Below are 13609 nucleotides of genomic sequence, written 5' to 3'. Positions count from 1 at the left end.
TTAGATATATCGACGACGTTTTGTCCATTACGCATGTAACATTGTTCATTTCCTTCATATTTTGATTCGATATATCCCAGAGAACTCGAAAAAAAAAGATACCGCAGTGTCTTTCACATCTGCTTCATATTTGGATATTTATTGAACATAGATGTTAACGGCAAACTGGCAATTCAACTTTATGACAAACATGAGGACTTCACGGTCTCCATATTCATGTAGCAATATTCCATTATCACCTGCATATGCTGTTGATGTCTCTTAATTGATTTGATACGCAAGATCATGTTCTGCGTATGATCAGCTTTTAAATCGAGGCAAGCTACTAACAAGTACATTGATGTTACAGGGGTTTCAAATCTCGTTCGAAGTCGGCATTTCGCAAATTCTTTGGTCGTTATAATGATTTAACTGCTAATACAACCTGTCGTTAGGTCAAATGCTGTCTGACGTGTTTCAGACCAATTGTTAGGCCGTTCTTCACATATTGATTTTTTCTTACTACGGATTACTCCGTAAACCTAATAAAGATAGAGGGCTCACAGCAAATGTGACCAGTCAACAGGGGATGTTTGCTCCTCCTAGGCACCTGTTCCTACTTCTGGCATGTCCAGGGGTCTGTGTTTGCTTTGTTCTTAATTTTGTATTTTGTATTCTTTATGGGGTTTTTGAGATTGGTCACTGAGGACCTCCGTGGCCGAGTGGTTAGAGCATTGCGCTCAAAATCACACAGTCTCTCACCTCTGTCGGCGCGGGTTCCAATCCCGCTCGCGCCGGTAAGTGAGAAAGTTTCCCAGTTTACTTTCGGAAGGTCGGTGGTCTCTTCCCAGGTACATTGTATCTGGGTTCTCTCTTCCGCCAATAAAAACTGGGCGCCACCATATAACTGAAACATTGTTGAGTGTGGCAGAAAACATCAAAACAAACAAACATTACCTAACTGTATGCAGATTCAATCTACATGTATTTGGTTAACTAGGCTGTCCATATTTCAATCAATTAGTTGCTTTCTAGGGTATCAGTGATGGGAGGTTAACAAACAAGTTATATGCTAACAAGGGACCAGTGAAAAAGCAGTTATATTCATATATATTAAGTTTCAAACATATTTGTTGAGAATACAAGTAAACCAATGTTTCTTATCTTATCTGACCAATTTTAACACTTGGTTGCTGCATTTCGAATTCTCCATGCATTTTGATAAATATGAAATTAAATCTTTTCCCTTTTCTATGGCAGTGTTTGACATGCGCCACTGATCGAGCATGCGTACTGCTCTTCTGACATCGTCGTGAAAATCAATTTTGATGGCGTCAATATCAGAAGGATCGACAGCAAGCTTTTGTGCAAGACTTTCCCAAACGTTGTGAACATGCTTTCCTATCTCCTCTATACCATTGTTGGAAAGAATTCCTGAAAATAAAGAAAACAAATAAGTGCTTTAAAATCTATGTCCAGTGTTTCTACAATTATGGAAGGAGATTTTCACATTAGAAATGTAATAAGCAATACCTACACGTACAACCAGGTACAAGTTCAAAGAGCTTTGTTAGATGAACATGTTTTTACCTTTGATATTGTTACAAGTTGTAATGAGTGCGTAGCAGTTGTGAAAAGTTGGTGTATTGTAATCGTAATTAAAAGATTTATATAGCGCCCTATCAACATTAGTTCTCTAAAGCGCTTTACAAATATGAGAGAAAAGATAATATAAAATCGATGTGCACATACATGGGAATAAAATATGCATAGTGTCATAATTAAAATGCATACTTATTATTATTGATATATAGCGCCTAATGCAATGACATAATGAATTACCCTAATAACATATAAAACAATTTAAAACAACACTTAGGAATAATCAGATACATAGAAAGGACATAAGAATGATAACTAACTACAGTTCAAATAGCAACTGAAGGTTGGCATTTTTTGTTTTGTTTTGGGGGATGTGTGTGAAAAAAAATTGTATCAGCACTGTAAGAGTGAATGAATCAGGATAAATAGAATACTTCTATGTATGAATCATGATAAATAGAGTACTTCTATGTATGAATCACGATAAATAGAGTACTTCTATGTATGAATCACGATAAATAGAGTACTTCTATGTATGAATCATGATAAATAGAGTACTTCTATTTTCGTGGCTTGGAATTCCGACAGAAATAAAGTAGAACGTGAATATAAGTTTTTTTTTTCATTTTTGATATTACATGTACTGCAACGCTTGACGCAGGCACACTTCAGTGCGTTATTTTTGATATTACATGTACTGCAACGCTTGACGCAGGCACACTTCAGTGCGTTATTCTTAAATGAACAGTGCAGAAGTGCTGTGTGTAGATAGTGCACCTACAAAACTCTGAGAATCGTATGTCGTCATGGTGAAAAGGAATATTCTTAAATTCAATTCTTCTGGTTATGAGTAATATTTGTTACAAGATATCTCTCGTTTTCTAAGAAATGACCCAGACAAATGATCTTCCTTGTAGACTTCATTAAACATCGTCAAACAGCACTCAGAAAAGGATTCGGACACAAGTTAAAACAACTTTAATCTAATTGTGACATGATACACTGTCAGGTCATAAGCAACCTTTGTGCATAGTATAAGCCGGGTGCTCAGGACCGAAGAACAAATTTAAAGACGCAATGTATTTTCAGTTTAATAGTTACACATGATCCATACTAGGGCTAGAACCACTAACCCAGAATTCCACCACTTTTGAAGAGCATCATTCATGCCTACAGAATGTGGGATAAATGATTAGAATTAGAGAAGATGATATCTAAAACTTCAATTCATTTTTGCTTCGATTTTGGTAGAGGTTTCCATGCTCATTATCATTTGATATCCAGATAGTGTGCTTGATATCTATGGAATGAAGCTAACTTATACCTATGTTACATGACATAACCTAACTTGGGGAAGTTCATGTTTTATAATCCGCTTCCAATCTCATTGCGTGTTACAAGTAAGATTAAATTCTGGAGTAAAGAAAGTTTTTACAGATTTCTAAATCTGTAAAAACTTTCTTATTAAAAAATAACTGTATTGCTAGAGCTTTTATGCTCGGTACAAATATACACGAAGTTTGAATGCAAAATGTTCAGGATTTTTGAAGATTGTACTATTTTAGAGATTTTTCCTTTACTCCTTTGGTCCCGAAAAAGGGCAGTTATGGACAAAGAGGTTCAAAGGTGTTGGTCCCTACTCCCAAAGATGTTCTAAAGGCAATTTTGGTGGGGGGGGGGGATTGCCATGCAGTTTCTGAGAGAAAACGTAAAACAAAAATCCATGCAAATCTATAATTTGTTAGACACGCATGTAACAGGGGTTAGGAGAAGGCATTGCGTTTTAGAGGGCATGAAAGTTATACTATAATATACATTTCTTGTAAATTGATTCAGCAAATTTATATCAAATTGAATTCTCTGCAATAAAATGTGAGAGTCCTACCATTTGCTTGTGAATATGGTTTCATGAATAAATCAAACTCTTTTCCCAGTTCTGTTGAAAGGGAATGTAGTCGGACTGATATTGTCTGAACCTGAAAACAGAAAAAAAATATCGTTTTACATTTGTAGTTTGAGTTGCAAAAAAGGACACGTGTTTAAAATATTGCCTCATTGAAGGAAAATATCACATTGACAGAAGTAACTACCTACATGGATTAATCATGCATTTTTCTTTCTCGTGCATGGCTTATATATATACCATCAATTGTTTTAGAATCCGTGACAAGAACGAAGTGTATTAAAATATATCCATGAATAATCGGTGTGTCATTTAAAACATCCGAGTCTGCTAAATGTCATGCAGGGGATAAAAGGTTTCAAAAAATGATTTACCATTTCAAATAACTTTTTATTAGCTGAGTTACTTGCTTTGTGTACAACGATACAAAATATAATATTTGCATATCTACTACTATTCTCCATTCTGAACTCTGTATCCATTGATTGCGTTCATAGCATCTTGAATGTATATATACCAGTATACTGCATTCATTGATTTCGGGGTGTGGTGACGTGTGTTAAAGTAAGAACAATCCTTGCACAGTAAGCGGAAAACAGAATTACCTTGTAAGAGAAAGAAATTCTCTTTGGTAAATGATCAATTTTATCTAATCACTGATTCATACTTGCAATAGCAATGTATTGTAGATTGATTTTGCAAGTAAATTAGAATTATTTCACATAGAAAGTTGATTATTCATATGTCATAATGCAGTTGAATACCACTTTGAAATATTGCTATGAACTTGATGGATTATATCTGCTAAAAATACTTCTCAAATTAGAGAGGAATAATTTTCTACTCTCTACTACTCGCCGAAAAGAAAAGTTTGACCATACAACATATACCACGCTGGAATGCTCCAGTGGATCTGACATACTTCAATTCAAAAGCACACGTGCACAGTGATTGATCAAGTTAGTCAATGTCTAGAAATTTTACATAGAGTGTATCGTTTTTAGGACTACCTTTCTGCTTTGCCAATGAAAACAAAGCTTGTACATGACTTTTCAGATCTGATGACGCAATCAATCTTGACACTCTAAACTGACCTTGTTTTCACTTTTCGGTCTTTGGTTTGCCCAATTCATAATGAAGACTTCGCATATTTCCCTGTTTGTACCAGATGATGCTTCTTTAACTGCCCGTTGTTTCAGTGATCGCAATTTTGTACTGCTCTCGGCCAAAGAAAGGTAAAACTCATCTAGTTTCGGTTTCTCTCTGTTTGGGATTCGCCATGCTAAATATTTAGCACTGACCTTCACTGTGAAATATACGATGTTAGGTATAATGATAAAAACAACCAAAAACAAAATCTTTAGAATAATGATAATAATAAACAACTTATTATATGATTTATTTTTACTAGCTTCGCTCCTATGTAGGATTGAAGATATTTTTAATTATTTGAACATATCATCAATTTAATTATTGTTTTCATCAATTGAATTGATGTGCACCATATCATTTTATTGCGCACAATAACTTCAATTCAATCATTGCTCTCATCAATTTAAATGATGCGCGCATCAATGTGGTGTAATTATGGTCGCAAAATTTAATTTCGAGCTCGATATAAAGAGCTGGTGATCTCTGTAATTCCATTGAAGATATATTCAATTATTTACAACAGTTTTTTATAAGGAATTACTGCATGCATCCATTCTTTTGAAGAGAGCACTAATTTAAATAAAGAGATAAGTAATTCTGTCGTGGATATGTTGAATTGAAAATATCTCTAATTATATAGTTGCTCTCTCTAAAAGAATGACTGCAAGCATCAATTGAATTAACGATATCATGAACTCAATTGAAGAGAGCAATAATTCACTTATTGTGCGGACTATTTGAATTGATGCGCGTATTAATAGAATTATTGCTCTCTTCAATTCAAATGTAACGCGCATAGATTGTATTGTTGATATCACCAATTCATTTGAAGAGAGCAACATTCAATTGCTCATCATCAATTCATCATCAATTCAGCAGAATACTAAGAATTAATGCATGCAATAATTCAGAATTAAAGATACCATTAATCATTTGAAGAGATCTTTAATTGAATTGTTGCGCGCATCAAATGAATTGATGGTATCTTCAAACAATTAAAGGTATCTTTAATTATTTGAGTTTATGTTAACATCTCAAACGCTTTACCTGGAACATCAAGTGTGAGCGGCGCGTATCTATGCTGTTCTTCATCCTAACACAAAAAAAAAACTACACAAGGTGATATTGGCTGATAGTTTTCAATCATATTCAAACAACTCTAACCTATGCATTTGTGCATAGCTGTAAAAGATGGAAAACATTTGATTTTTTTTTCAAAGTTCAAAGTTCGTATGACCATCACATAGCATAAATAGAAAAAAACCCAGATATACTTCACTAATATTTCTAGAAAGCGTAATGCTGGTTCGAAAACAATGGTAATAAATGCTGCATTTACCCTTTACCACAATTAACCATATTTCATACCTCTCCAATCAGTTTAATGGGATTCTTCTTTAAAAAGATAATAATGGCCTGGAAAGTTTTTTGGATGATGTGTAATACTTCGGTATTGTGATACATAAATGATATTTTGGGATCTGTGCGAAAAACAGTTCACAACTACATGTACCTTTGGTATGTACAAAACCATAGATCCGCGCCGCGGAGGGTCCTGTTCTTTTCTACCGACGTTGTATCTTAACTCTCCAGAAAAAGACTTGTCTCTTGCTTGTGCCTTCTTATTGAAAACATCTATTCTGAATGTAGAACTTGCAGAATCCATATTTAAGTAAAATTTCAAACACAGTGTTTTTATGTCTGAGTCAAGAGTTATATTTCCTGCCATACAAATAATGATTTCTTCTCCATCACATACTCCAAATTCAGGCGATTCTGGAGGTCCCTTTTTGAAACCCTGCTTCTTCATCTCGTCGGAGGCATTTGGGCATTTTTCGTTCTCTAAACATCGTACAAATCCATGGTTTGGATTTTCTTCGCTCTGACGAACCATCAGTCTTACATTAATATGGTACGATTGCCGATACAACAAATCAGCGATGTGGCATATCGTGCGGTTGTCCATACTTTTTGGTACAATGAGACCCATGATGCTGAAAGAAACGAGGGTCGCCGGATATGTTCATGTATACCACAGATCAAATTAAAATAGAAAGGTCATGAACATCTTTTTAATACAGTGATACTTACATGTATTTCATTTAAGAAAAACTTAACAGTGTCCCTATAGTTGATTTACACGTTTAGACTTCATTCAGTGATACTACTCCAAAATAAAAGTAACCACAACTGACAGAGGAGAAAGGATAACAGAACTCAGATCAATTAGTCTTACTCGAATGTGGATCCTTTCGCTGGTAGAGAAATTACTACACCATCTGGGAAATCATCCAGCGCCTTTTTGTCCATGACCTTCCACTCTCCGTTCTGACAACTGGACACCACTTGTAGTTCTACATTGTCAGTCTCACCTAGTTCAATAATTTCATTTGTAAATGGAGATGTAGATTGTCAATACATGTTTGATATTTTTTCAATCTCTGGAAAGACGGAGTTTAAAGAAAATGTGAAAATTCATAACTTTAATGATAACAAAGTGAATGAAAAAGTGAAGATAACGAAACGTCCCATAAAGAATACAAAATTTAAAATAGGACAAACATGGACCCCTGGACACACCAGGGGTGAAATCAGGTGCATAGAATGAGTAAACATCCCCCGATCACACCCGCCGTGAGCCCTATATCTTAATCAGGTACATGGAGTAATCCGTAATTAGTATACAAGGAACGGTCTGACAATTGGTATGACACACGTCAGAAAGCACTGGACCTAATGACAGTTGTATCTGTACATTAGATCGTGATAAAATTTTGGAAATGTTGACTTTAAATGAGAAACTACTGTGTGTCAGTATCCTGCTTCAATTTAAAATCTGAATACGCCGAACATAATATTGCGTATCGAATCAAACACCATATGCAGGTGAAAATGGAATATTACTTCATAAATATGAGAAAATGATGACGGAGAAGTCAATCTCTTTGTCATAAAGCTGAGTTGTTAGTTTTTATATTTGTTTACCAATAAAATCACTTCCCATGTCTGCTTCTTCTGTGTTTATGCCATCCATGGTCTTTTTGAGATACTTTGCTAGATGACCCTGATTTTCTTTCTCAAGCGCATCAGTGAAGGCGTTGAACTGGTTTATGTTACAATCTCTGAATTCTTCCAGCAGTCTTCGAGCTTTCATTCCCTCGGTGTTTTTACTCTTTGGAAAGTTTTTATACAATTTTTTTTAAAAATACAAATAGAATCAACTCCTCAAACCTAGCTAGAGATGATATACAGTTGATATACAGTTGCATATTTTAAAAAAATAACAACAGCAATTTACATATGTGTGCGATTTATCTCATATTAACTAAAATTTGGTGCAATTTAGACCTTTAATACCTGAATTCTTAGAATTCATCATGAAGATGAACAATTGATATCGATACCTTAATTTCCTCCAAACTTTCGTCTGTTATTCTGTCGTTCTTGTGTAGATATGCTGCGATGCTGAGCACTGAAATATCTGTTACGAGCTTGTTCTTGCATTTTTCTATAGTTTTATTGTGAAGGGAGCCACTCTCTGTATAAAAAAGAAATTTTTAATAAATCCTCGAGATACTAACACCTTTCTTGACACCATGTGTGTTTTTCACATGAATATTTCCTGACATATTATATACGAACATTAAGGACCATTACATTTATGAAATAAATAAATTCTATAACAAACGATGTCATGCATTCCTATTGAATCTTGTCCCCCAGCATCTTATATCTGTTCAATGCTCTCTCTCTCTCTCTCTCTCTCTCTCTCTCTCTCTCTCTCTCTCTCTCTCTCTCTCTCTCTCTCTCTCTCTCTCTCTCTCAATACTAGTGCCAATTGCTCTCGAGTCTCCAAACTTTTCTTGCCAAACATACCCAATTAAGAGAAGGTTCAGTTCTAACTTTTGTATCATTTCATTGCATAGTTTTTTTTTTAAAATCGATCAAATCACAAGTGAGTGTATCGTAAAAGCTATCCTTACAACGGTTTATTCTGCACATATTACAATATAGTCATTATACTTCTGTGCACCTTGTAACTTGATCGCACACTGTATCGTAGTTTTGGTTTACGTTTACCCTCAGTGAAATGGAGGGGACACATAGACCAAAACTCTAGAATGTGATAGGGATGCTTTACTGAAAGATTTACTAAATTAAGACAAATAAAGGGGAACGTTCATTCTTATCAAATTGGAAAGGAAAGGGGAAAGTTGAGAATGAAATCATATTAGAAAATAACGATGGAATTTGCTTCGTGTTTCTTTTTGATCTGCTTTTGGATAATCTTTTAAAGTCAGATTTAGTGGAATTTCACATCGACTAAAGACACATGGTACCCTCTGATAATTTTTTTTAAAGGGAAATCTTTAGTTTCAATGTCTAAATATTATTCATGAAGAACAAATTATACATACTTATTTTTTGTAAATCCGGATAGATTTCCATCTGCACATTTTGAAGAATTTCCTCATCAAATTCTACCCCATGTAAGGAGGTGGCTATTTTAATGCCGTTGAATTGTTTGTCAGCTTTTGCACGATTTGTCAATTCTTTATCTACCTAAAGATATAGTATACTACTGTTACAAAGGTTTGAAAATACCCTGGTCACTGAAATGGCTGTTGTATTTGTCTGAATTTCGTAGATTAAGGCACGGAGGCACCAGTAACCGCAGGTACATCTCCGGAAACGCTGAATGCAAGATCTCCAGAATCCCGTGATGAACAAAGATAATGGGCATCAGCATACAGTTATAATCAACAAACATCGATTGAAATATTTTGATTCATGATTTTATTAAGATACTACATAATTTCTACAACAACCAATCATTTCCTGAAACTTTTACCTTGAAATGGACTCCAGTATCTTTCATGAAACTGCCAGATGGAACGACAATCCGAACGTTTTTGTCGTCTGTTGGTTCAAACATTCCCCCAGCTGCTTTCACAATCATATTCTCTCGTTTAGGGCGGGACACTACGACGATTTCTAGTGTTTGAAAGTCGTTTATGTTGGTCACAGCAAATTTGGTGTTCTACATCAAAAAGAAATTGTTGGTTGCCCGAAATTTTACCACATTCGTTACAACTTATTCACTACAGACTTAAAACATTTGTCCAAAGTGGCTCTGACCTGATAGGTGGAAAATTATAAAACCCGATGGGATATCTATATTGTTCCTATAGATAATTTATTTTCTCTTATGTATTTTTCCCCTGTCAGATAAGAGTCCCCTGTAGCAGAAGTATTTTTAAGTATGTGGACGATAATCTGTTAGAAAGCAACTCCCGAGAAATCATTAATGAAGAAATTCAGGCAGATTCGAACTATGATAATGATAAAATATAATGTGTTTAGAAAGCTCACGGATAAGTTAATCATCGGTTTGTCATCTGTTGTTTCTACCGCCTTCCACTTCCCTCCATTTTTGGAGACCTTCATTTGGATTTCCCTCATCCCATCGGCATTAGCCCTTGGAATATACACCTTCATCGGCAACTGTGAAAAAATTTAAAGGAAGAAAACTTTGTTAACGTTAACATTTTATAATTTAAAAAAAACTTTGTCAAAATATGTTTTTTGCTGTAGTTATATTGTATAATTTCAATTGTTCAAGATTGGAACGTTAAATTTTTGTTTTTGCAAAACGTGAAGTCCAAAACTTCAGAAAAAATAGAACAAGAAGTCAAAATAAGCACAGAAATTGTTAAACGCTAGAGAAATTACTCAACGAGTTATTTTTCTTTGTGTACAGCCCTATTCCTAAATCCTTCACACACTCAAACACCGGCGTCTCTCATTTTGATGAAATAGTTTTTTGATCATTTTTAAACTTTCACTACACATAAATACGTTACATGACAGGAATCAGGGGTTTTGATGAAATGACTGTACTAATGTACACCTTAACAATAATTCTAACAAAGGAAATTTCATCACCTCTAGTGATATTTCTTTCCCTGTTTTGGATTTTATTTTGATGAGAGATGATAAAAGCACTTCTTCTCTGTTCTGTGGATAATGATCAAGGTCAGTGTGACTATCGGAACTTATGCATTCTATGTCATACTTCTCCAAACCCCTACTTCCGGTTATGGCAGACACAACACAGCAGATTCCATAATGGAAAGAGTTATTGTCCTTCTCTCTTTCATATCTGTATAAAAGATGTGAAATTTGTATAAAATTAGATTTTGAAAATACATGTAATGGCCATGAATTCTTTTTTTTTTTTTTTTGTTTTTTTTTTTTTTGTACACCAGAAGCTTACATATGAGTTGGCCAATTTTTTGGATTCCTTCTGTTTCTTTCTTCCTCCTCCTCCTTCTTCTGTCTTTCCTTGCGTCGTCTCTCCTCCTCCTTCCTTCGCTTCTCTTCCTCTTCTTTCTGCCTCTGCTCCTTCGCTTTGCGTTCAGCTTCCTCTTTTTCCTTTCTCTTCTTTTCTTCTTCCTCTTTTCTTTTTCTTTCCTCCTCCTTTCTTATTCGGTCTTGTCTTTCCTCTTCGGTTTCGAGACTTTTGATCCATTTATTTAGATGGGCGTTGACGTTATCAATCTCGTCAATAGTAAAGGTTCCTTCTTCTTCAACCTTCAGGATAAGATCCTCGGTTTCACTGAGCACCTTTTGAAGTTCTAATTGCTGGTCTGCAATTTTTTGTAGCATTGCAAGATTTTTTGCTTTTTGCATATCAAATCTGTCCCTGAAAATACAGTAAAACAAGTGCATAGCGAATTGCTGCGGTGAACAGTTTTGATTCGTTATAAACATGCAAGGTGAAGATAACGAACAGTGATCAATCTCATAACTCCTACAAGCAATACAAAATAGATAGTTGGGCAAACACGGACCCCTGGACACACCAGAGGTGGGATCAGGTGCCTAGGAGGAGTAAGCATCCTCTGTTTAAGTCCAATATCTCAAAACTACATGGGATGAAAATTACTTCACTGTAAGACTTAGAGAGTGAATTCAATATAAGTGTGTTCGCTGTAACTGTGTTCTACTGTAGAAATGGATATTTGCTGATGTACTTTCTTGTCCTTTGCAAATGTATATCTATTTGTACATCACAAGAACTGAAGCAACATAAGAGGGTATACTTTATGGTTGTACATTTATGTCTCCGATGTGATTGCCTTTCATATTTTTACAAATTGCAATGATAGCCATTTCCTTATGAATGCATCGCTGTTGTGAACATATGAATCTTCATAGATATAATACATACATTTTAACGGATGGGAATTCTGATAGAAATAAAAATAGAATGTAAATATAAGAAATGAATTCCACTTTTTAGATACATGAGGGTATGAACTGCAACGCTTCACGCCAGCATACTTTTCAGGAAGCGCTTACGGGCTTACTTTATATCGTATTATCGTTGTCATAAAAACTGACTTAGATCCGCTAAAGCGTATCCGCCACTTTATTATCTTTTTTGTTATTTCAAAGTTGTTTATCGAAAACGAAAGTAGGTTTTTAATCAATTTTACGATATTTCCTAATCAAGTAAGTTTCTATTATAGCAATATTAAGTGCAAGCAATAAATCTGGGGCAAGCGTTTTGGAGTTTAATGACAAAATTTGTTAATTTATAAGTATATATATATACAAAAATAAATGGCTTTTCAAAGTGCGTGTGTATTAGTCTTCAAACGACTGGAATTTGTACGATGGAGTGAGAGAGAGAATAGTAAAAGCTTCTCTACTATAATCTCAAAAGGAGTCGACCTACGTGTTATCATCAACAGTTTTAAACGTATCTCGTACAACGACACGTGCTACAAACAAACGTTTATCCCAAACTTATGAAAATGGACAGTAAATTCATATTTATAGCAGTACAATGAATACATTTCACCAAATGGAATATCATCATGCCTTCTCATTTCTTAATTATGTCGAATACAGTGGGCAAAAAAAAAATTGGTAGATTTATATTCATATTTATTTTGTCACAACAAAAAGATAAATCAAACATATTTATCAACTTTGAAATGATTGCATATTCGTCAAAAGTTATACAAGGAGCCGACTTATATAGCAGATTGAATTTTTGTTTAGGAAGCAAAATTCTGGGGACGTAATTTGAAGATTATAGTTGTTTTAAACTTGGAAATAAATGCATAAAATTGATATTATTTACATGAAATATTTGTACAAGTCGTTTGGACTCATTTCAATTCCTTAATTAAAAAATTAACAAATTGACCATTTAAACTTTAGTAATTTGATATTTGTACAAATTATAGTCAGAATATGTAAAGAAATATATATCAACCCATGCATTGATTTTATCTATATATGTTTTAGCTAGTGTCCTTAAAGCCAGGGCCATCTTACCTATGCAATGGAACTCCTGTTAAATACGTGGCGTCTGAAAATAACAAAAACCTTTACGAATAGGAATGGCTATTTGAACAGCGCGAGGAAAGGAAGTACAATTAAAAGACATCTAAATAGAAATAATCCAATATCTTTACCTATGATAATCCCGGACTCTCCGAGCCTTTTCATCTTCTCCCCAATTTGAATGGTGAATTCTTTAGTTAACTCTCGAAATTTTACAAGATCTTCATTTATCTTCCTGGCATATCCTGCAACATCCTTGATGCATTTGATCGAGGTTCTTGTTACGTCGCTAAATTCTTTGTTGAGAGTCAGAAAATCCGTGGTTTCATCTATAGAATTCCCTAAATTTCTATGAATTCGTATTCTTTCCTTAATTTGCGACAGTGCATTGATGTCCACCATTTTGCAAACAGTTGTTAACACGACCAAGACAATTTATTTTAAAGTATATCATGCAATTATCCAAATACACATGTTAAAACTTGATAAAACACAGTTCCTGGCGGAGATCGTATGCAACGGGGTGGAAAACCAAATAACATTTTTTTTTCTATAAATATCAATACTGGGACAGGGTTTAAGACAAGAAATTTTAAACATTTGAACATGGAA

At 34.5% G+C, this 13609-nt stretch overlaps 1 protein-coding gene across 1 annotated transcript; it reads right to left on the bottom strand.

The window, feature by feature from the left end:
* Positions 1 to 932: 932 nt before the first annotated feature.
* On the bottom strand, positions 933 to 13609 carry LOC125666793 (uncharacterized). The gene is made up of 15 exons (XM_048900081.2): positions 13129 to 13609; positions 12989 to 13022; positions 10914 to 11342; positions 10583 to 10799; positions 10010 to 10141; positions 9489 to 9677; positions 9055 to 9199; positions 8041 to 8174; positions 7622 to 7808; positions 6873 to 7008; positions 6150 to 6630; positions 5684 to 5729; positions 4579 to 4790; positions 3467 to 3557; positions 933 to 1413 (listed from the first exon to the last, which is right to left on the bottom strand). Exons 1-15 carry the CDS (start codon positions 13397 to 13399, stop codon positions 1145 to 1147), a joined length of 2973 nt encoding a protein of 990 aa, XP_048756038.2. The 5' UTR covers positions 13400 to 13609; the 3' UTR covers positions 933 to 1144.

The sequence above is a fragment of the Ostrea edulis genome, chromosome 1 (genome assembly GCF_947568905.1).
Source record: "Ostrea edulis chromosome 1, xbOstEdul1.1, whole genome shotgun sequence".
Classification (NCBI taxonomy): Eukaryota; Metazoa; Mollusca; class Bivalvia; order Ostreida; family Ostreidae; genus Ostrea; species Ostrea edulis.
The sequence above is the reverse complement of the archived record's forward strand: the minus strand, read 5'-3'. Positions and strand labels throughout refer to the sequence as shown.